This window comes from Sardina pilchardus, chromosome 13 (genome assembly GCF_963854185.1).
Source record: "Sardina pilchardus chromosome 13, fSarPil1.1, whole genome shotgun sequence".
In the NCBI taxonomy this organism is placed as follows: domain Eukaryota; kingdom Metazoa; phylum Chordata; class Actinopteri; order Clupeiformes; family Clupeidae; genus Sardina; species Sardina pilchardus.
The window spans coordinates 22,171,286-22,195,757 of record NC_085006.1 but is presented as its reverse complement, the minus strand read 5'-3'; the positions used below and the strand labels follow the sequence as shown (position 1 = coordinate 22,195,757).

Below are 24,472 nucleotides of genomic sequence, written 5' to 3'. Positions count from 1 at the left end.
CACTTGTCAGAAGAGATGGCTCTCTCCTTGTTTTCAAACTAGAAACCTTATTGAATTCAATAGAGGGAAGGAACACAGACATCACACGACTGTTTGAAGGAGAGCCAGTTCACTTAACCCCAACAGCTCTCCTGGGGAGTGAGTGACATGTTAGTGACAGCTTGTGAACTGTACTGGAAATCAGTGGTAGATGGTATTGACAAGGAAATGTTGTGGGCTACAGTAGTTGTCGAGTGAACAACATTCAACACTGTACTGTATGTGAACCGTGAACATTATTGTGTTTGATTATATTATACATTGTATTCACTGCCCTATAAGAGCATCTCCACAAGGTACCTGTTTTTCTATTCATAGACAAGAGTTACTGTACAATTAGTCCATGCTGACATTCAATTCAGCATTGACATTTAAAGGTTTAAGTGGACAGACTTTAAGCATGTGCGATGAACAGATGTTGGAACACAACGATTCATTAGACTTTTAAAAAACTGCAGAATTTTATTAGAGGTAAATATATGATCCCTGGTGCATGTCACATCACACACATCTCATACTGTATGAACAAAACGGAATGAAACACATCTGATCTAATCTGATCTAGTGTCTCTGGTCAGAGCCTTTGACTGAAATCATTTTATAAAGTTAAAACTTTAAAGTATTTTTATATGGTTCAATAACTGACATCTTTTGTAATTCATTTTCTAGGAATCAAATAAGTGAAAGACGAACGTTAACAGGTTTTGGTCCATGCAGTATGGATCAAATTAAGAGTTTTACAAGATGATACATTCAGTCAGTGGAGGCGCAATGTGAAACTTCAACCTAGATTGGTAAAATGCATGTTCATGTTCAAGGCTGAACACATGCATCATTGATCTAAAGGCACTGTAATTATAATTCATTCTGTGATCAGATAAAAAATATTGTCCACATATTCCCTTTTCTTTGACAGTAGATCTGATCGGAATACAAACAGAATATAAATAATGCTGCATATCTACATACAGTATGAACATATGCAAGAACAACATCAGTTAAATCAGTATCCAGACTTAGATATCCACATTCAAGTTGTAAAGAACTCAAAGTGCAATGCAGGAACAGAGTGAGGTGACATCATGTTTTATACATATAGACATACATTTAAAACAGTTTTTACAATCTCAAAATATCAAACTCAGGAGATGTCATGTTATATACACACATTTCAAAATAGTTTAAACAATTTAACATATCAGACTCAAAAGATCTCAGCCTGGTCATCTCTGTGTGTAGCAACATACAGTACAACATATTGTCATTTTTTCACAGATGAAACTTGTAACACAAACACTTTGTTGAGCTGCTGGACCTTGAACATTCTCAGTATCGCCTGCCTTATTTCTTTAGTCCTCACCCCGTAGATGACGGGGTTAACACTGGCAGGGAAGATGATGTAGAGCAACCCCAGAAAGGTGTTGACGTCCACAGGTATGGGGATGTGCAGGTTGTGTGACAGGAACGTCACGCTGCCCACCAGGTAGAAGCTCATCATCACCATCAGGTGAGTACCGCAGGTGTGAAAGGCTTTCCACCTGTCCTCCCCAGCCGCCGCCCTCAGAACGACGTACAAGATGTTGACGTAGGAGAAGAAGATGAGCGATATGTCGACGCCTACGAAGCACACGATGACGGCCAGCCCCATGGCATTGTTCTTGTCGGTGTTGCTACATGCTAGGCTAACGAGGGCCATGTGGTCGCAGTAACAGTGGCTGATGACGTTCGAGTTGCAAAACGACAAGGGCAGCACCAGACCGATGAGCGTCAGCATGACCGCCCCGCTGCGGACGAGCGTGAAGACGAGCAGCTTGGCAAACAGCGCGCCGTTGACGATCTCCACGTAACGCAGAGGCAGACAAATGGCCACGTATCGGTCCAGCGCCATGGCCAGAAGAATGGTGGACTCCACGGACGACAGGAAGTGCGTGATGAACATTTGCGTCACGCACCCGGCCAGCGTGATCTCGTTCAGGTCAAAGAGAATGCCCAGCAGCATCTTGGGAATGATTGCCGTTGGGACCAAGATGTTGACGACGGCCAGTGCCGAGACCAGGATGTACATAGGGCTGTGGAGGCTCTCGGTGTTGCGGATGACGTAGAGCAAGAGGGAGTTACCCGCTAGGAGGAGCAGGTAACTCAGGAGGAAGGGTGCCGCGTACCACTGCCTATGCTTGTAGGTCTCTGGGAAGCCAACGAAAACGAACACCGTGTGTGAAACATTGGCTCCTTCAGCTTCCACGACCATGGCACAGGAACTGACCTGACGGCTCTTCCTGAAGGTTTCACAATAACATGTGCGTCAGTGAACTTCTTATTTCCAGTAAAGGAAATACATGATCACACATGATCATGAGTCACAGCAAACAAAGCATGAATTACAAGCAAGCAAACCAATGAACATCTGTGTGGACCACCTATTTGATATTAAAAGTCAGACATTACAGAACTGAAGTTGTTATACATTACCTGGCTGCGATCCTCTGTTTCTTCCACCTCTCTGCTAGTGTGGTCATTTGTCAAGTGACCACGGGCCAGTGTGGAATATTCGGTCTCTCCAGATATGCAGCATATAAAGAGTTGGGAGTTGATCTCTGTGGACCACTTATAGCTACTTTTCTGTGTTTTCTCCCTTTATGTTCCATTGATGTCACTGAATCTCCAGGGGCCCAGTTCACAATTATGAATTAGCTTAAAACTTCCTGTTAAGTGCGAAATCTGTTGAAATATGCATTACACATATTGTAGCATTACAAAAGTTTTTCCTTTTTTTGCAAATCAATGCCTTTGAAACTCAAATACATTAGTGAGTTGTTCATGTTTCAACAGCAGCTAATGTAAACAGCCTGTTAACAAATAAAACTAAGACTAATATAATATGCCATGGGGCCAATTAAGGGTCAAACTCCCTCCAGTAGGAAATGGTGTGGAAAAGCCATTACAGCAAACTCTCAAAACTTTTCCATTCCCCAATCACCCAGGCCTCACTGACCAGCAATTAGCTGTGTTAACAGAAACAACACAAAACAACATTCAAATGCTATGGATTTGTACTAGATGGGATGGCAATGGTAAATGGACTGCATTCAATGTCCCTTTGATAGTGTTTGACTTTTTGACTGAATCTGTCCAAGAAAGCATTATGCAAGCTGAATTGGGGTATAACTGTGAATCATGATTAAAACAAAAAACTATAGCAAAAAACCCATGGCTGCAAGAACAGATGTCTTTGCCTTCTATCTCTATCTGTACTTTCTCTAACACAATCAAGTCCTTTGCCACCCTGCCCAAGGGTTCCGTTCGCCACATCAGTCAACGACTATTTTATCATCATGGAGTCTGCGGGCTGTGGCTAACATGTTAGATCAAACTCCTGGGGAACGAGCCGGATCAGAGTGTACTACTGAGGCATGGCTATGACTGCAAAGGGACCAATTACCAACCCACTTAATTAGCTTTGGGGGACGTCTGCATTGGTGTAGCCAGTTATCAGCATAAAGAGTCGCAATTAGATTTGTGATGTTATTGTACAAACCAGAGAGGAGACGCAATTGGTATGCCACTTAAATTGTTTTGAATGTAGCAGTAGTCGTAATGGAAACAGTTGCGTGAACTTTTTCACATTCATGGACATTGTGTCTTTTGACTTTTTTCTTTTTTTTTGTATAAACTCTATAAAGTGTTATCAATTATTTTTATGGCCATAATACTGAGGAGTTAATCACATGAATGGCAGGAATGTGATATATGGAAGCACATCAACTAAAATTAAAAAAAATTATATTGAGACAAACAAGAAAAAAACATGTTTTAAATGTTCTCTCATGAAAATGATTTTCCATGTTCAAGGACCCCATGAATGGAAAATATTTTAGCACCTTGCAACATCAAATTGGCTGAACAGATCACTGTGGTGTCAGAGGTGCCACAACATTAGCTCTGTTTGTCACATTTGTGCATTTGTCTTGTTTTATGTTTCTGTTATACAGTGGTAATTACAATGTAATAAGTGGAGCAGGTGCAATGAAAATGTTGACATAAGACACCGAACAGCCATAATGTTATGACCACTGTGTAAGAGAATAACACAGATTATTTAATTAGTACCTGTCTGTGGATAGGATATACAGTAAGCCTATATCTCTGAGAAGACAATTAGGCCTGAAGCATTTGAGATATGAGAAATGTTTTTTTTTTTTTTTTTGTCTGATTTGCAGCTTAATATTTCAACATATCAACACTCATTCTCTTAACCTAGCTCGCTAGCTGCGAGTTCAACAACATTGATTTTGTAGGCTGTGGTAGCATAGTGTCTAAGTAGCTGGCCTAGCATACAGTCGCCAGAAATGTCGTGAAAAATGAGTGGAAGTATTTCAGCACATGATGATGGACTACAGACCAGGCAACAACTCCCACACAATCTTCTACCTCATAGGGTTCCCTGGCCTCTTTTGCTTTCATGGTGACTGACAAGTGAATGGCATCTTCCCTTTTGTATAATTGCTACAGAGAGAAAGCAGTACAAACCCATGTAGTGTACAACACATCAAGTTCAATATGGGAACTCAAATCTCTAACTCAATAGACGGTAACAGGCCCAATGATTGAATTACTAATCAGCCGTGTCAAGGCAGCGTTAAAGGTTAAATCTATACCTTCAATCTTAAGATAAATGTAGAATGATTTGTTAACATAGAGCCCATATATAGAATCTATAACATTGTGATAGATAGGCTAATTGAGTTAATTGTGATAGGTAATTAATAGGCCTATATTGCAAAATTTGATATATGGACATATTTATAAAGATAAAATCATTAGCCTAGAAATCTAGACGCACCCTATAGTTTCTGTATAGTTTGGCTTGCCAGGCTATAAAATCATTTCTTCACTGTCTGAACACATCTGCCAAAATAGAGGCTTTCACTGCCCTCCTCTGGCTGTCTGATCACAGTACTGCCAGAAAGGGTTGAAGCGGAGTCGATAATCTAGGATGTTTGGTAGCCTACTAGGCCTACCATCCCAGGCCAAAAGGTTCTATTTTGAGCATCAAGTCCTGAAGAGATAAACAAATCTTACTGAGTGTGCTATTTATTTGTAAGGCCCATGTCATGTCAAGTGAGCTAATGAAAACAACAACAACAAAAAATATTGTCTTCTGTTTATAGGATTAGGCTATAATGTCCAATAAAATCTTACTGTTACTCCATACTTTCCAGGTCAGACATTTCCTGGATATCATCACATTGATATCACCATTCTGCTAAACTGTCTGTATCATAGTTTCTCTGCAAACAATAAATAACAACAAAGAGTACGGAATTATAGGCCTAATTGAGTATGAAGAGAATAAATGAAGTGTCTTGTTTCGTGTAGGCCTATAGAAGGTTAAATTCCCATGCCAGGCTAATTGACTGTGGTAGGTAGGCTATTATTACCTGATGACAGATCTGTAGCCTATCGTAATGATTCGTTCAAGCTCCTCCTAAAGGTGGGCTAATCTTCACACAGACATAGATGGCGAACGGAGGCAGAGGGATTTATAGAACATGTTTATGTCCCAAACTGATTGCGTATGTCCAGTAACTTTTTGAAGTTTTGTTAGTGCATTTATTATCCATGTCTATAACCCTGAATGTAAGTGTCAGCACTACTGATAGGAGGAAACGACTGTAAGGCTGAGAAAATGACGCGCACTTGGGACTTATACTCGAACTTGGATCGGCTCAAGCTTCTCAGTATTGCAGAGCTACAAGATCTGCTTCAAGATGAAGAGAAGATTCACGGAATCATTATTGCCAGTTATAAGGTGGGTCTCACGTTAGGATTTATATTCAGCTTATTCGCATATTTTGTGCGCAATTATGAACATTTGGCTAAAATACGCATCTGTGTGCGTCTACAGCCACTGTGTTAATTCTGAACAGCTATGGGATCAAAACATTAGGTTTTCAGAACAACATTAACACAAAAATTAACAAATGAGAATACATTGTTTGCATCGTCAATCGAGAAAAAAATGTATGCGCATTAGAAAATGGTATTGGCATTTCAGGTGTCCCAAGTCAGGATTTCTCACCGAAACGGTCGGAAGGCGCAATAAAAAGTTGAACAGAAACCCAGCTATTTGCTGCCAATCTTTCATGATTTGACAAAAAACCCAGAGTAAATATGATGAGAACAAGGGCACGTAAATAATTACTTCATGAGTCACCATGCACTATAGGCCCAAGTATTATGCTATTCCTCTTACTGTAAATTAACTATTCTTTATTTGTGACTGTAAACTATCAGTTCCAGGCACTTGAGCAGCACAAACAGATGATGCTGGCGTCCAACCACAGACTTGCAGAGGTCAATTTATCAATACGGCCTTATCTAAACCGCGGGAAACTACGATTGGTCGAGATGTATCTGGAGCTGGGCAGAGTCAGTGGTGATATTGGACGGAAGCAAAACAAACTAGGTGAGTCCATATGTAATAATTATGGATGAGTAGAGTTGGATGAAGATGAACGTTGAGCTCACCATAGTCAGAGTTGTAAAAGTACAGTAACAGTTTCAAAGAATAGTATTGGTTCTGCCTGTGCCTCAACACGGTATTTCACTAATAAACTGATCCACTTTACCGATGAGCTGCAACATTAGCTGGTTTGGTGAATGGTTGGAACAAATATGTGGTAGGAGTTTTACTTTCTGAAGCCTGACTTTTACACCTCTGATCATAGGCTATACTTCTCTCTGATCTCTTACAGTGGCACATCAGATTAACTTGAAGCCTTACATAATGCAGACGTTGCTCCGAAAAAGAGTTGGCCAAACCATGGACCAATCAGAGGTAGGATGCCACAGCACATAACATGCTGTAACATAGCGCAGACAGTGCACCCTCATCTTTCAGATACAGTGCTAATTATGAATATACTGTAACGCACATATCCCCCTGATCTTGTAGAAACTTCTGAAGAGATTCATGGATCAGAGGTTATCAGCAGAGCGGTTTGTGGACTCCTATGAAACCCTCCGTAAGCTCTACCACATCCGACTCGTGAAGCTAGAAAAAATGAAAGACTTATTTAAACCTATGCGGAACACAGAAAAGAGGCCCCCCTCTTCGCTTTGCTGCTGTGCCTGGTCTCACCAATCTGAGGTACACCGCCTTTGCAGCTGCATTGGCTCAACCCTGACCTCACCAAATTGCCGCTATCCCCTCACCACATACCTCGTCAAGACATCGCACCTTCCTCCACTTGACTATCACCTTTGCCATAACAACCAGTGGAAGCCTGCCGCTACTTCTCTGGACCCAAGACATCCAGAGGAAGAGGGGATTTGTGGGAAGCCCTCTAGGTGGCCAGCGAGACCAGCGCCGCTAGAGAGACTGCATCAATTACCGCATAAAAATAAACAGAGAGAGCCGAAATGCTGAAAGAAGGGAATCGTCCATTCTATTTTGTCTGCTGCACATTCCAGTGATGTATACAGTGTTATGCTCCGAATTATTCTAGAGGCTGGGGCTTTAATGTTAGGCCTATTAATATTTGTTTACTGTAACCTATTTGAATTTTTGTTTGTATGTTTGGTTTGCATTCCCCTTTTCATATGTCACTCTTAAATATATCTTGTCATCTGAATAATCAAAGGGTGTTTAAATCTGTTTGATTCATTTGGTTAGACATGATGTTGATCTCACCCCAGTTTGGCAGCAAGGTCACAAGTGGGACGTTTTATTACCACTTAAAGGGGATTAACCTCCCCAGACAAATGTAGGGCAGCCAGGGACCTCATTAAATTCCCTTTAAGATAAAATCATTCCAAACGAATGAAACACAAGTCCTTGCCACATTAAATTCTATATATATTTCAATCATGATAGAAAAACAACTTGTTTGACAGATCAGTTGAAAGCTTTATAGTCTCTTGGTTGTCCATTTGATAGTGTTTCATGGCGGGGGTAAGTTAGTGTCAGCCAGGTCATACTTAGACAGGATTCCCCTCGGCTCCTGCGGTAGGTTACCTTTAGGGTCAGCCAAAGGTTTGTGCAACTCAGTCAAGCTCGTCCTCCAAATTAGGCTCCAGGGAGGAGGCCACGGCCCATGCAGTTAGCGGGGTGAATGCGACGCCCTTTGTGTGGTCATGGGGTTGTTTGTCCGCTGCCTTCAAGACTTCTATTACACCTGTGTCAGCACGAGGCTTTGTTCTCGAGCATCTCAGATTGGGCAATTTTCCCATCTGTCAGCCGACGGCTTAGAGCCGCAGTGCTCTCATTAGTGTGCTAAACAGTGTGGTGCCGTACGGAAGAGGGGGGTAAAGCACCAGCGCTGGGTAAAGCTCAGCAAACAGCCAGGGCTGTTGGGCATTTACGAACCCTGAGGACATTTCACTAAAATGACAAGGAATTACAGTGACAGGCAGCCAAAGTCCTGGAATGACAGCTAAAATCTTGGAATTTGCGTTTAGAAATTCTTAGACATCTTCCAAAGGGTTCTTGAAACTCAGCTGATACATGACACTGATAGCCTGTGTTGCTCCTGATGGTGGGAAGAAAGGTTAAGAACAGAAATGGAGAATGTGGTGAAGGAACATCTTTTGACTGATGACAACATATTGGGTCCATTTCTGAAGATGTGATGGGGCTTACATTTTTATCGATACATATCAGTAGATCAATGGCAATAATGTGTTGATATTACCTACAGGGTATTTAAGAGTGTCTCTGTCACCACCCAAAAGGGCAACAGATGTATAGGATGTCACTTAAATGGGTACAATTATGGGCTTCAATATCACGGGGATCTGTTGACATGGCAACAATAACATCATCCAGGGGCGCAGCGGTGCAACTGGCAACAGTGTCAACGCGCCATATGCAGCTCTGAGTGTGTGAGAGTCTGACCCGGTTCATTCCCCAATCTCCACCCATCTCTCTGGCACTGTCTTAAACAGCCTATACTGACACAAATCAAATACTTAGTTTTAGCATAAAGTGCAGAAATTGGGACAATATACTAACCATTGAAAAGTGGGCACCACGCAAGAAAGCACCCAGTGCACACTAGCAGTGTACTGACAGAAGCGTGCGGTTTGAGACAGCCCCTCTCTCTTTCCCGCCCACTTCCTGTCAGTCTCCCACTATCCTATCAAAAATAAAGGCAAAAAAAGCCCAATAAATATATTTCAACAAATAAATAATGTCATCCAGTCTCATCCTTTTTGCAATAAATCATGTTTTTCATAGTCCACAAAGACCTCTGTAATGTGATTTAGACATTACCAATGAATGAGCGAGGAGGTACAGTACAGTCATCTTTAATGCCATGTACAGTATGGGTCTATACCCCATAATGAACATTGTTGCATCCATTACCATGTTTTTTTTACACAGAATTTTCAAGGCACTATTAAATCAACACAACTACAACTATTTACAAATAAATAAAATAATTTCAAAGATGCAGGTTGTCTTGTGATTCCAAGAGTATGAAAAAGCACAGTTTCCGTTTAAGGTAGAACATTCTGCTATCGAGCCCCACACTCCAGTAGAATAATCTTCCTGCCCATATCTGAGAAGCAGATATGTTCACATCTAGAATCACAGAATCCAGACTAGAATCCAAACTATTTACCAATACTATAAACAAAATGCCTTTGTTGACATAAATATCAATTTTGTTGCTTTACTAATTCTTGTTATGGTAACCTAATGATCTTAACCTAATTTCCAACTAATTTACCAAGTTATTCTGCAATCATTGCTTTGACCATATCATCTTACCTAATACCCACTGAGCTATTCCTCAACCATTAGACCCTTCTTCATTGTTTGTATGTTTGGTTTGCATAATGTTGCATGTATGCAATTATGCTTGTCCTGATATGTGTATGAACTCCTCCCTTTTTTCTTCTTCCACCCTCTATTATTCTACTTATTTCTACTCCAGAATTCTTCTCAGTTTTTCTTCCTGTTCAAAAGTAGTTGACCTGTGACCCCCATCACCAGAGCTTGTTCTAGGGGGTTGCAGACTGTGAGCTCAGTAAAACCTCTTGACACCATATTCATCATCTTTGTGCTATAACTAATAAATAAATAAATAAATAAATATGAATTAAAATGAAGTAAAATTAAATTAATTGCATAACAACAGTGCAATTACAGGGAATGTGGTCATTTAGCATTTCTTCAAAAGAGACCACATCTTTAAGACTTGACAAATGGAGGTATAATTCTAGTATAGTTCGGATCCATATTACACTCCACGTCCACAGACTCAATGGCCCTGTGCTTGGCCCCCAATGCCAGAAGTCAGTCAGTGACTTGACCAGTGTCATGACCTCACACAGAGGCACATGCGGTTAGGAAGGGACAGAACACATCCCCTGGTTTATGAGAGGTCAGAAAGGGGACTCCCAGGACTGCTGGTTTCTTGTCACAATCCTCTTGATTTGTTCATAGGAGACAAACATCACAATGTTCCATGAGCCCAGACGCAGGAAAGCTGGTATGAACCTGAAGGGGGATGGAGGAGACAGCAAACAGCAAAAAAAAACATATATGTGAAATAGCTGTAGAATCAAATAGGTGTCTCTCATTTCTTATAGCACGTTTACATTACATTATACACCAGTAGCTCCCCACCTGTTAATGTATAGCTCTCAAAATAAGGTTCAAGGAATGTTTTTGTGAATTTGATAACAAAGTCACTTGGTAAACCTAATACAATTCCTATCAAATCAAGACAGAGGGTAAAGGAACTGGAAGGAGCATTAAAACTTATAAAAAATTATATCAACTACTGTATGTGAGTACATGCTACTACTAACAGCCTATAAAACATTAGCTCTTTGTCAAGTTCATTTTGTCAAAGTATTTCTTGGAGGAAAAAAAGATTGGAGACCCCTGGGTTAAACTGCATTTTTGGAGAACACTGCAGTAAACTTGATGATATGTATATTTAATGAGGACATCACATAAAATATATATCATGCCCAGAGGAATACAGTATGTAGCCTCTGATGCTGTGCTTCAGACAACCGCAAAGTAAAAGGTCATACTTCGGCTCTGACTTTAAAGGTCAGGGCACGTGGACTTATCCTGTGTTTTCAATTAGGAACTCAGATTTTCCAATGTACTTTTTTCTAGTAGGAGGAATATCAACTTTCGAGTTTGTCTTAAACACTATTGGGCAAGTAGGAAATATCCGACTTCTATGTTGTCTGAAATTAGCCTGGTCCTACCAAACTCTTGTACATATTTCATAATGTACAGAGAGTCTGGCCACTTTCCATGGCCAAGCGTTATCTTCCTTGAATGCGGGGTAGTCTGTTTAAAGTTTAAAACTATTGGATCTGCCCAGAGCCACTCTGGATTTGCCATAACCAATCGCTAACGTTTGGTCTTGACATACTGTATGTCATGCTCAAACTAGCACTCAAGCTCAACGTCATCATCGTTCTCAGCTACTCCCTCAGTTCGCTGATTTGGGCCTGCACATTTTTGGCAGGAGAAAATCAGCGAATATACCGTAGGAAACATCCAACTTCTGTGTTGTCTGGAAAGCAACATGAGACATCAGTGACCCCCGGGCCCAGTTCTCACCCCTTATAGAAGGCTGTGGGTCCTTCCTTTTTCAGCATGATGAAAGCACAGTTCAGAGTTCCTTTATACTGCCCATCAGCAGAGTTCATGAACCTGGTCTTCACTACGTCCACTGGGGAGGCCATCACGGTGGTGCAGAAACCAGCGGCAAAGCCAGCCGTGAAGTGGCACGGCAAGTTATCTGCAAGACACAGACAGACCATTTTATTTTTTCTACCACTGACCACACTAGGCAATGAGGATTATTAGAAAGGGTAATAGATATGATGAAGCTAGAAATCGTCTCTGTTTGACACAGCAATCATTACTCATGGCTTCAATCATTTAAAAACAGTTTTAAGTATTACACATTTTACAAACCTAAGGCATCTACCATGTTTGGTAAAAATCACACAATCCCAATCAAAACATCACAGCCTTTTATCTTCAGTCAAATGATCAGGTAACACGGCCAGTGTAAAGAAGCTCTTTTGCACTATAAAATACCATTATGTCTTCTCTTATACTTACATCAAGGACCACAATCTACAGTACCAGCACGCCTAGCAATATGAATACTTACCAGACATTATGTCATACTTCAGAATGAGTTCCTTGATGATGTCATAGGTCACCAACTCGGCACAGTTCACTATACAGTTGCGTGCAATATTTGGAAGGCAACCTAGAAAGAAAATAACATGAACAAATAGTTGTGAACTAACATGCAGTAAAGCATTGCATCATTTACATAATGGTGGAACCAAAGACTAGGCTACACAGTAAAATATTCTAATTGCTATATATATTTAGATTTTTACAGCCTTCTACTTAAAAGTATGCTACAGTGGAATAGATAATGGAGCTACTACATGCAATTTATTGGCAATCCATCAACTCCGACTTTAAAGTTGGAATAGGACATTTATATGACTTCTGATTTGTCTGGAGTACAATACTTAAGACAGATAATATGGGGGAAACGGAAATGCTTGTTACCTTTCCAGAGTCCCTTGACTCCCTCATCTCTTGCAATGGTCCTATAGGCATCCATGGTGCCATTGTACCTCTTGGAGCCGTCGGCACGTCCGACTTGAGCCTGAAATCGGACTTTGACCACATCTGTGGGCTGGGCAAAGGCCACGGCCAGGGCTCCAGTGGTGCATCCAGCCAGAACCCTGGTAGTGAAGGTGACATCTGGTGCAATGAGATAAGCACGATAGGAGATAAGCCATGAGGCAACACAGGGAAGTTCATATTATGAACAATAGGGGACAGTGGGGTAAGTTGAGCCACCACCTGTTTGGAAATCAAAATTTAGTTGGAAAGTTTTTAAAAAGGTTTCAATTGATGCCATGCTTCCTGAACTGGAGTTTTAGTTTCATTCATGCTTCATTTAAAATGAATTAATTGCCCTTATTTAAATTACGAACACCAGACCAAATATTGCCTGAGTTATCTGCAGGTAATGCAGTTGGCATAATATTAACCCTCATGTTGTCCTCAAATCTTACCGACGTTCGTTATCCTTGGGGTCAATTTGACCTCAGCTAAAAAAAACTCACAAAAAATGATTGAAATAATTTTTTTTTACCCAGTTTTTTTTGTGGTAGACACCATCAAAAGCCCTATAAAACAACCCCCCCCCCCCACACACACACACCCCTTTATGAACCCTGGAACCCTGGCTGGCAATATGGCCAATCCAGTGTCAACAGCCCAAAGGCTGACTTTTTGGACTTTTTCAGACCTGCCAAAATAACTTATATGTATGTACTTGCATATGTAATAATGATAATAACTACATGTGCTCATACTATTACAATAATAATATTCATATGTCAAATATTCATTTACATCATGTTTCATAAACATGGGGTCAAATTGACCCTAAGAACACCAACGTAACTTTTTTTTTTTTACAGGACAAAAATTTAGGATAAAAATATATTTTTGTACAAATTTCATGTTTACTCTGTTGTACCCTTCAAATGAGGAAAAGTCATGAAACTTGAATGAATTCCCCTTATTTCAATTATGAACACCAGACCAAATATTGCCTGCAGTTATCTGCAGGTAATGCAGTTGGCATAATATTAACATAGCCTACTAGGCTATATTATAAATGTAAAAAAAATACATAGCCTATATAATGGAATTTATTTTAAAGATGCTAAAGCTAAACCAAATATCACTTGCACACTTCTGTAAAGTTCTCCATTGCAGTTGGACGTCTTAAATCAATTTACAAAGTAGGCCTATGTGAGACCAAATCCGTGTGTCATTGATGCCTGGATAAGTAGGCTAACAACTGTAGGCTAGGCCTACTTACGGTCAGAGCCGCCGGTGTAGAACTCCTTCATCCAGTCGTAGAGTCCGATGCTGACCGAGGCGAAGCTCATTTGTCTCTGCAAGCCGGCCACCAGGCCATTGTACATGCTCCTTGGTCCCTCTGTCCTCGCCATGGTTGCGAGTGTGCCAAACACACCCCTGTACTTGCCCTTTTTCGCATCGTTGGATACGTTCTCTCCTTGGATCTACAACGCAAACAGTGTAGAGTAAGGTACAAATAACACAAAAGGTCTCCTTATAATTATTCCCACACTCTATGGTAGGTTATTAACCTACAACCTACGACGTCCGATTGAAAATCAAGCAGAGGCGTTTGTTTTTAGATGGGAAATTATTAATTCATTTGCTATGCGTTCTGAATGATTTGAGGCACGCAGTGGTGTAGCCTGCCTATCTCACCTGTAATCGCACTTTGGCTGTGTCCAGAGGGTAGGTGAACAGGTCAGCGATACAGCCCGCTGCTCCAGCCCCCAAAAACTTCACTGTAAATGTAGGGGTAGGACCCTCTGTTTGCATTCTTCCAACCATGACGGAGTTCGAGTGTCTCAATAACTTTTGTAGCAACTAATGATTTTGACGTTTACCCCAAAGGACTAAAACGAGTTCTACTCGAGCTCTACTTCTTCAAATCACCGACCCTGAGAGAGTAGCCTAACGTGACAGCTAACACAAGAAGAGTTTTAAGTTCTCAAGTTTCTAGCAATTAACGTTTTAATGTCTTCACTTTGACTGGAGAGTCCCTTTCCACGTCCTCTTGGTCCATTGAGGTGTGAATGCACCAATGATAACGATGAGATCATCAGGTCGGCAAAAACTCTCAACAGCTTAAAACAGTCACGAGTTTTAAAAAGCTTTACGAAAATTCCACAGCTTTATTACGTAAAAGGCCATCCAAGTTGTTACCAGAGTTCAGAAGTCTATCCAAATTGTAATCCGTTAAAAGGAATATATCCATGTGATCTTCAAGGCAGTTTCAACTGTGTGCATCAAAGGTTTCTCTCTGACACAGGTTGCACAAACTGGGGGTCTTAAAATACCCCTACGCTCATGCGTTCTCAAGTGCGTAGCCTACCCAACAAGTTCACTGGCGCGCCTGCCAAACGTACATGCTGCTTTTGTCATTTTGTAACGAGGGCACGGGTCCTAGTCACTGATGAGGCAAAATGACATGAACAGATAAATCACTGACAGTTAACTACTTTTGCAGTAAAATGATTTACATCCGCACAACAATAATAATAGACGGGTGACTTACTGATGGGGCAATTAATTGGATGCGTTTTGTTGATTCTTTTTAGGGGTGTCCTGCTGATTTGGCCCAATTTCAGTACTCAAGATCAACAAAATCAAAAACACAACCAGTTTTGAAATAAGTTGCAGTCAAAAATCATATCTTTAAAAAGCTTTATTTTTTTTTAATAAAGAGTACACACTTGCTTTACCCATTACTTGCTTTACCCATTACAAAAATCACTGTACACATTCCACACTTAACATCATTCATACTTTAGATTGTATAAAAAAGTCACAAACAGTAATAAATTATGCAAACACACACACACACACACACACACACACACACACACACACACACACACACACACACACACACACACACACACACAGAGTAACAAACAAAGTCAAGTTATGTCATGAAATGCTTTAAAACTCTTACTAAACACATGTGGACACATAAAAACACAAAGACAAACACAGACACACAAATAAAATAAACTAAAAAGTGCTAGTGTTCATCCTTAAAATGAGAGGCAAATATTTTTGCTATCCTCTTGGTCTCCTCTCTGTTGGCTGCGGAGGGTGTGAACTTTGGTTTCAGACGAGTCCGATGTGGAATTCCGGTAGCCTGAGATGTCTCCTTTCATAAAAGAAGAAAGCCACGCAATCAGTGTTTAAATTATTACAAAAAATTCTTAATTTCTAAAAGTGCTGATAAACAGCCATAACTCTGAGGAAACACAAATAACAGTTTGTTCTTATAGAAGTGTGATACATTCCGAACGGCCAAATAAACAATATGAAAGAACATAAAGAACAGGTGCCAGTAAAGTTCATTCAAACATTTCTGAATAACTATCTTGAGTAACAGCCTAGCAAGCAACCCCCACATCATGTCCGCCCTCGACCTGAGGTCACGCATGCCAGTCTGACTCATACCTTGGTATCTACTGAAGACATAACTGGCATTGGCAACGACAGTAAAGAAACATGACCAACACAGTGCCAGGCACTTACTTCTGGTGGAGTAAGTAAGCATCAGATGTTTTATAAAGCCCGAGCATGCGCAGCAAGGAATAGAAAATCTGACAGGTCTCACCAATATACCGTATCTTGATTACATCTCCTCTTAAAATTCCTTCCAGTGGCTTTACCTTTGACTAAGCGTGGGCAGTCCATGTTCTTTTACTCTGTGGCCAATGCCATAAATAACCTGTCACCTCCTTAATAAGACTCTGTGGCGCTGGGGTCAAAACAAAAGCACGGAAAGCAGAGATGCTTGGATTATTTAGGGACCTCATACCAACCCAACACTGGCACCACATCCATACGATCAAAACCTTTGAAACACAGCTCTTCGGTAAAATGCAGGAAATCTTCTAGCAGTGGCAAAAAAAACTTTTCTTTAAGCATTATTGGTTTGTTTTGCGATATATTATGGTCTGGCTGGTAGTGGTCAAAACACTTCCTGGTTCTAAAAGGTCACGTTGTGACGTGTGTGAGTGACAACAGCTTGTGCTGCATGCTCGGGCCATTGGAAGGAATTCTAAAGGCCTGGAGGCACATGTTGTTTTGTTCCTTACATAACCCAAAAGTGGCACAGTTGACGGCTAGTTCGAGGCAGTGCACATAACTTGACTTCAAGGCTATGAGCGTGAGCAGGGAACCCCATGTTCTGTGGGAGACTGAACGCTCCTAATGATGTTTATTCATGGACACACTCCAGGGGAAGGCTTACATGGGCATGGAGCAATGCACAATGGCCAGCAATAACCACAGAGATATTTTCACAACTCGGATTACACAAGTCACGCTCTACCCTGACGTGTGTGGCTGAGCAGGAGTGTTTGTGCGTGTCGTGTGTGTGTGTGTGTGTGTGTGTGTGTGTGTGTGTGTGTGAGAGGTTGTGTGTGCGTGCGTGAGTGTATAAGTGTGTAAGAGGTTGTGTGTGCGTGCGTGAGAGTGTGTGTGTGTGTGTGTGTGCGTGCGTTTGTGTCTGTCGCAGGGTTGGCTGGCACCCCCGATGTGCTTAAGGTCTTGGCAGGGATACCAGAACAGAGTGACCAACAATGAAAGTATGTTCTCCTGTGAGCCTGACAGAAATAACATCACAGGTGTACGCTGAGTCAGCAGGTCTGTCACACTACTGCAGGTCTTGTGGAAAGCCACCACACTGTGACGTATGGGGTTTACGAGTCCAGTAAACAGCCAACAAAGTGATATTAAGTGTAGAACAAAAAAGGAAAATGCGTCATCTGTCAATATGAGGCCCCATGTTAAGAGTCTATTTCACAGAACATAAAGAATAACAGTTTAAAGTAAAGGTCAAGTGTTTTTGTCAAGGGACACTTGTTGTCTGACACTGAGCTATAAACTGTCTTTTAGACAGCACCACATATAGATATATATAATATACTGTATGTCTAATGTGCCAATTTTTTTACTTGCAATCATTTACATCAAATTGTATAGGTAACTGTAATTAATTGTAGAATTTATTGAATTTTCTAATCGTAGAAATTGCAGATCAACGAAAGATTCTTACACATTTTGGGGAATTCTGACAAAACCAAGGTTGTTTTAGAGACAAAACCGAGGTTGAAATAGTAGCCTAGAAACTAGCGTAAATTTACCACGCGCACAAAATTTGATAGAGGGAAATTCAGCCTGGGGTTGCTCCATTGCCCAGTGAAGATGTGTTCAGACCAATGAAACAGTTTGGGGCCGGCTTTATATAATGATGAGAAGGTGAGCAACAGTGAGGCAGTCATCCATGACCGCTGAGCACACTGCTGCTAGAGAAGTTGTTTAGATGTTTAGATTCTGCTATCGCGTCTGACATACAAGGTACTGACAACATAAGAACAGAAAACAAAGATTAAAGGTGTACTGTAGTCATTTTACTCTTACTGGGTCGGAGGTTGCCAGAGGGAAGACGGGGGCCAGGCGGAGGGCTCTCATGGAGGCCTCTAGATGTTGAGTGGGAAGGAAGAAGTTTGGAAAGTCCATCACATCACAGCTACAGGGTGGGTAAAGGAAGATGCACACAGTGATGTTCGAAGCAACATGGTCTTTGGGAAAAAAAAAACTATGTGTTTAGTACAAAGAGGTTGTCATGTGATATGAAGGCACGGGTAGCAAGTACTAAAAGGGTTGTTCAACTATTGGGGACCTTTTACTCAGATAATCATATCAATCCGCACCCCAATCCCCCACCCAGCTCTGAACCTGAAGTTACTAGTTAACAATTACTGACACTGACATCAAATTCACACATGTCTTCTTCACTTTGTGATAAATGTTTAAATTGTTAAAAACATGTGTTAACACCAATAATATCAACCCCAGAAAGTTGCTATTAACTCATTAACTGCCATTGACGTCTTTAAACGTCAATTTAGACACATACGTTGACTGCCATTGACGTCTATAGACGTCAATTGCCGTTTTCAATGGGGAGGGCTCCTGGGTGGGCTTGGGAACGATCTGGCAGAGTTTCAGGCTTGTAAACAGACTGCACTAGCGATCCGAACCTCTAGATGGCAACAGTGCCATTTGGATCATTAGTATCTGCCTAGAGTGCACAAGTCATGCAGAGACACACTAGCAAACACACTGAAGATCGACCACAGTGGATCTAGTTTGCACGCGATGCAGGGAATAAATATGCTTACTTCTTACATCAAGGATGGAAAACACGTGAACGGTATGATCCATTTACATTGGATATTGCGATTTAGACTAACAACAACCTTGCTAGTGCTAGCTTGCTAAGTCTAGCATCCTGTTCAGAGTCTTTAGCGACCATCAGAGTCCCTAGCAACCTTGACGAGACTGACGAGATAACAGTGCAATCGTGGTTGACATACTACTGAAACGCTAACGTTAAAAAGTTGATTTTCACAAAAAGATCGTTTTCTCCATGTTTTGGTCAAAAACAGGTGTTTTTAGCAAAACTAACCCATGTTCTACTGACGATTACTAAAGAACGGAAAACGATAGAAACAAGCCGTTTTTTCCTGGTGAAAGAAGAGAGTCTACTCTTTCATTTGGTACCTTCGGTGTTTACATAGTCATAAAGCTCACCGTTCGGTGGATCTTGGAAAAACAGTTGTAATGTTGTAAAACGTCTGGCAGTATGGAGCGCTCTGCACTGAAAATCGCTGGCAGCCAATGAGTTAAGATGTGATGAAAAAAAGGATACAGTTCTTTCTGTTGCTCCTCTATGTGATCGGCAGGACCTCGTTTCGGGCTTGTGCTGCTTTCACCGCTTGCCGACATCACAGAAGTCTCCCCCTCTGTGTGTCGGTAGCCAGGGCCCCTGGGAGTGGTGTTCTCTTCAGTGCCCGAGGACAAATCTCCCTGCTGCTGTGATAGAGACATGCGGTCCTGGTCCTCCTCTAGTCTCTGTGGCGTTCCTCTAGTCTCGATCAAAGTGTCGTTTGCATCAGAACTCCCTGCATCTGAGCCTTCAGAGTCCGAGTCCTGAAGCCGGTGTAGTTTAATGGATGAGTAAGCCAGGGCGTTCTCAATCTGTGTGGACTCCCTTATGTCCCTCCTGTCCTCATAGTCATCATCCTCCTCCTCCTCCTCCTCCTCTTCCTCAGCCTCCTCCTCCAGGCCGGACCTCATCACGGGGAGGTCCCTTGACGGCCGCTCCTCCAGTTCCTCTACCGAGCACAGGTCAGGGTCAGACACCATGCTGGTCCAGGGGCTCGTTCTGTCCGTCAAGGAAGTGACCTCATTCAGGGTGCGGGGCTCTAACAGGGTCTCCTCAAACTCCTCGTCGTCATCATCATCATCATCCTCCTCGTCTTCGTCTTCCTCTCCCTTTTCTTCCTCACGCTCATCCTGCTCCTCCAACTCTTCTTCCTCAGAGAAGCCCCTTTTGAGCTCCTCCTCTTCCTCCTCCAGAGAAGTGGGGTGTCTGTTGTCCTTGTGAGGCTCCAAGGCTTCTGCAGGAAGTTTTCTTGCCACTGTGGGGTCGTACAAGGTCATTGTGGGGTTGTACAAGGTCATTGGAGGGTCGTACGAGGTCATTGTGGGGTCGTCACCCTCAGGTGTTCTACAGTCTCTGGGGGAGAATGGAGGAGAGTCTAGGGACTCAGAAGGTGGAGGCACCACCGTGGACCCAGCCTGCTGTTGGTCTGCTGATGGACCTGCTTCTCTCTCGGGCCGTGGCGGCAGGCCAGAAAGGTTTGACAAGTGCACGTGTGATTCACTCGTACCTGAAGCGATGGAAGGAAGCACAAAGGGAAAGGTTGACGGAAGGGGAAAATGCAGACCTGCCAACCCACTGTTACAAGTGAATTCACAATCGCACTCAATGCAGATTTTTTAAATTTCGCAAAGGATTTCAAATTGGCCAGCTGGGGGAACGACGCGAATTTTCGACTAACACTTGTTAAGCTCGATTCAGAAAGCATTTCATTTAACTCTGTGGGAGTGCCGAGTTAAAATGAAACCGCAAGCAATACTATAAAGTGCTACCTCAAGTCTATAGGCAGACATACACTGAAGTGTAGCATGGGGCGTGTGCTTGTTAGCCTACAAATGATTTTTTGGAATTGCTGCAGCAGGCTACATGTAATGAAAGAGCGAAAGAGATGAAACCCGCCCTCAGAAACAACTGACAGGCAGTTCGGCAAAACTAGCAAAGAGAGGCCAATCGCTAGGCTTTGCCCATCATTCTATCTCACCAGGTCTCACCACTTTTTCTTTCACTCAATCACTTTGTAGGAGATTCTAAATTCACACGCTCCAGGGAGATTTCCGAGAAAGTTGTCTGCTTGTTTTTTTGCGTACTTTTAAGTAACAAATCGTACCGGCATACTTTGATTGATATGAAAATAAGTAGCCACTACACAAAATCTGTACTGGTTGGCAAGTCTGAAAATGGAGGGATTTAAGGGAGAGAGAAAAACAATCAACATCTGAAAGAGGCGTACAGGGCATGGTGCTTTGTCAAAATATCTCCAAGCTGCCGCATGAACATACATACAGTATGTACACAATCACATACAGAACTGCACCCTTGGATAAATATCTAGCTGTAGGAAGTGAACATAAGGAAATCACAATTGAGTGTAATAAGTCGACTATAAAATATAAAAATCAGTGGACCCAAAATAAGCAAAGCCTACAGTACAAAGGCAGTGTGAATTCCCAACACTGGCACTGACAGCAGAAGTTTGTTTATGCTGCAAGGCAAGGGCCACTGAAGAGCACTTTGTAACGTGATTTTTTAAAAGTGCTCTATCAAATAAAGATTATTACTATTATTGTAATAATTATTTATTATTATCATTATTATTACTCACCACTGAAGAGGCTGTTGACCTCCCCCACCAGGCGGCTGGTTTTGAGCAGGAGCTGCTGGGCATCTGTGTCCGAGTCCCTGTGCTCCTCCTGGGGCTGCTGAGGGGCGCCGCTGCCCCCCTCCTCCTCCTCCTCCTCCTCCTCCCGTCGGCTCACGGAGGGGAAGGTCGGAGTGGTGAGCTTACGGCTGAAGTACCGCTGGATGTCGTCCAGTTCGCTCAGGTTCCTCCTACACAAACGTTGTGGAATACACCAGCGTTAAACAGGAAGAACAGTGAAGCTTGTGTTTTTACTAAAGTCTTGATCTCCTTGTAATGCGCTTGATCTGATTTATTGGGCCACTGGGCACTATGGTTTATGCACAGGTGTGGTCAATACACAGGAAATAACTGAGACCTCTGGCCAACAAGGTACTGAATTCTTCTAGAGTCTAGTGCTGCCGCGATTAATCGACATAATCGAACTAATCGATTATGAAAATGTCGAATTTTTTAGTCGACTAATCGTTTTCCTATTGACCCCCTATTTATTTTTGGTCTCCCGTCTCTAACGTCTGTAATGTTATTAATTCTGTTATTAACTCTACAAAAGTAGGCTGATATTGATATGAGCATATCTATATCTATGGCTATATGTCATGTTTTGGTCCTTCAGTTGAGTTAAGAATGAAATGGACACAACAAAATAATTTTGTTTTAAATAGTCGTTTAGATTAGTCGACTAATCGAAAAATTAGTCGAAAGATTAATCGTTAGAAAATTAGTCGTTAGTGGCAGCACTACTAGAGTCACATTGCTAAGCAGATCTATACCAGAACTTTGTAATCACTTCACATGCTCATTTCTGTGAGTGATTTGTACAGTATGTATGTGAGATATATGTGTATACTGTACGTGTGTTGTGTTATGGTTGACTAAGCCTACAATTTCCCTCGGGATGAATGAAGTATCAATCTATGTATCTATAGGGTTGGGTATCGAGAATCGAGAATCGATTGGAACCGGAACCGGCTTTCCGATATACCCGGAATCGTTCGAAAGTTTAAATTTCAATACCTAGTATCGATTCTCAGTATGCTGACCGGAAGAAGAAACCGCTGAACACCAACAAAGAAGCATCCACCGGAAGTGTTCGCACAATTGTAACTATATAGCCAATGGACCTTGCCCAAAACTTGTGACAACAGGCCTTACCCTCATAAGTTGCTTTTCGTTGTTTATTTGCTATTCTGCACCAGGTTAGCCGAGTGGGAGCAAGACAACATGTTTAAGTATCTGCGGCATCATACACACATGTGTAGCCTAAATGTGTTTTCATGAGGTTTCATTGCATTATAATATTTATATTCAAGTTCATAGATTTAATATTTATATTGTAGTTCAAAACAGTCCTGTGAGAAATTCATAGTAAACTTAAAATTGATGGAGAAGGTCAGACTATTTCATTCAGAAAGACCGTTAGCTAGCTTATTAAAATACTGGTGTCCTAAACTTTTTGACCCTGCCTCTTAAAAGAATCGGAATCGAGAATCGGTAGGAACCGGAGTCGAAACAACAAATCAGAATCGGAACCGGAATCGTTCAAATTCAAACGATACCCAACCCTATGTATCTATCTATCTATCTACAGTATCTAGATCTGCTACTCGAAATCCAAGACCATATGTCTTCCATCCTAGCACCCTCATTCTCCTTAGTTGCTGTACTAGTTCACCTTTTCACACTTGGTACATTGAACATTACTCGTCTGCTGAGGTAGATAAGTAAGTAGCAGTACTACATTATGCAGCACTGTGTATGCTAGTCTCCCAGAGGCCCCTGGGTGGGGTTAACACCTGAGTGCGGAGAAGAGGACGGAGCGGCTGGGGTCAGAGTCTCCGGCGGCGGCGGTGCTGGCGGTGCCCGGCTGAGGGGCGGAGCCCCGCTGCTCCCCTTCCTGCAGGCTCTGGTGGAACTGACGCACGCTGTCCACGTGCTCCTCATGCCGGTCACTGGATCTGCTGTGATGCCAAAAGGAGAAAACAGCAGGGTCTGAGGCTTCGATTGGCAAAGAGACAAACCCAAACGCCCAGCTGTTCCATCACCTTGGCCCCTGTGTGTGTGTGTGTGTGTGTGTGTAATGCCTCACCTCTCAGACAGGAGGCGCTCTAGGTGCTCAGGGGAGGCGTTGATGCGCTGCTCCGTGTATCGGCTGATGTGGCTGGGGAAGGCGCTGTAGAGGCCTGTCGTCTGGTAGCACAGCGGGAGACCGCTAAACACAGCCTGCCACACAACACAAGCCCCCAGCACACGTTACGTTACAACTCACACGACACTACACAGCTGGCCCAACACTAGGGCTGACATTAAGGCATTTACAAAGTAAATATGTTAAAATGTTAAAATGATCATTGAAATGAATGTTAAAATGACTTATATTTTTCAAACAGATAAAGACAGTGACGTATTGTGGGGCTAATTCTCTTCTGATGCAGTTAAGACCTTATTTAGACCCAAGTTACACATGAGACCAAACGTACGACTGGCATAACATCCGTCCCCAAGTCGTTTTACTTTTTTAAATCACATCAAGCATCAAACAAGTATTTTGTTTTAAAATGTTTACATTCATGTTTCTCAAATGAAACACGAACCATGACTACAACATCACTGTGACACTGTCTAACTAGACAAGATCACCCCTCTCTTACGCTGGAGTCTTTGGCGGTCTCCTCTGCAGACGCCTGTCTGTGCCGGCGCAGCTCGTGCACGCCCCTCAGCGGCGCGACGGCCACCTTGAGCTGGCCCTGGCACTGCCCGCTGAAGTCCGTGATGTTGTACCAGCCGCACACCGCCTGGAACCCAGACAGCAGCGGAGACAGGTCCACCGTGGCGAAGCCGATCACGCGCTCCACGTCTAGCAGGGGATAGAGGAGAGGGGACGCCCAGACCCAGGGAGGCACACGAGAGCATA

The 24,472-nt window shown here is 42.3% G+C and overlaps 4 protein-coding genes across 4 annotated transcripts in view; 1 reads left to right on the top strand and 3 right to left on the bottom strand.

Annotated features, from left to right (window-relative positions):
* Positions 1-1,300: 1,300 nt before the first annotated feature.
* LOC134099207 (olfactory receptor 52K2-like) lies at positions 1,301-2,287 on the bottom strand. The gene has a single exon (XM_062551997.1). The coding sequence runs from the start codon at positions 2,285-2,287 to the stop codon at positions 1,301-1,303; it is 987 nt and encodes a 328-aa protein (XP_062407981.1).
* A 3,434-nt stretch (positions 2,288-5,721) lies between these two features.
* LOC134099206 (vacuolar protein sorting-associated protein 37D-like) lies at positions 5,722-8,350 on the top strand. Its single transcript, XM_062551996.1, has 5 exons — positions 5,722-5,848; positions 6,334-6,505; positions 6,795-6,877; positions 6,995-7,389; positions 8,341-8,350. The coding sequence occupies exons 1-5, from the start codon at positions 5,726-5,728 to the stop codon at positions 8,348-8,350; spliced, it is 783 nt and encodes a 260-aa protein (XP_062407980.1). The 5' UTR covers positions 5,722-5,725.
* Positions 8,351-9,332: 982 nt separating this feature from the next.
* LOC134099950 (dicarboxylate carrier SLC25A8-like) lies at positions 9,333-14,953 on the bottom strand. Its single transcript, XM_062552990.1, has 6 exons — positions 14,366-14,953; positions 13,947-14,151; positions 12,614-12,811; positions 12,198-12,299; positions 11,636-11,816; positions 9,333-10,546 (listed from the first exon to the last, which is right to left on the bottom strand). Exons 1-6 carry the CDS (start codon positions 14,492-14,494, stop codon positions 10,432-10,434), a joined length of 930 nt encoding a protein of 309 aa, XP_062408974.1. The 5' UTR covers positions 14,495-14,953; the 3' UTR covers positions 9,333-10,431.
* Positions 14,954-15,402: 449 nt separating this feature from the next.
* The window catches only part of c2cd3 (C2 domain containing 3 centriole elongation regulator), a 51,960-nt gene continuing 42,890 nt past the window's right edge, over positions 15,403-24,472 (bottom strand). Inside the window, exons 28-34 of the mRNA XM_062552721.1 lie at positions 24,210-24,415; positions 23,648-23,781; positions 23,355-23,519; positions 21,523-21,749; positions 19,407-20,430; positions 18,113-18,221; positions 15,403-15,842 (exon numbers count right to left, since the gene is read on the bottom strand). Coding sequence (XP_062408705.1) covers positions 15,711-15,842; positions 18,113-18,221; positions 19,407-20,430; positions 21,523-21,749; positions 23,355-23,519; positions 23,648-23,781; positions 24,210-24,415 — 1,997 coding nt within the window. The 3' untranslated portion in view covers positions 15,403-15,710. The remainder of the gene's footprint in view (positions 15,843-18,112; positions 18,222-19,406; positions 20,431-21,522; positions 21,750-23,354; positions 23,520-23,647; positions 23,782-24,209; positions 24,416-24,472) is intronic.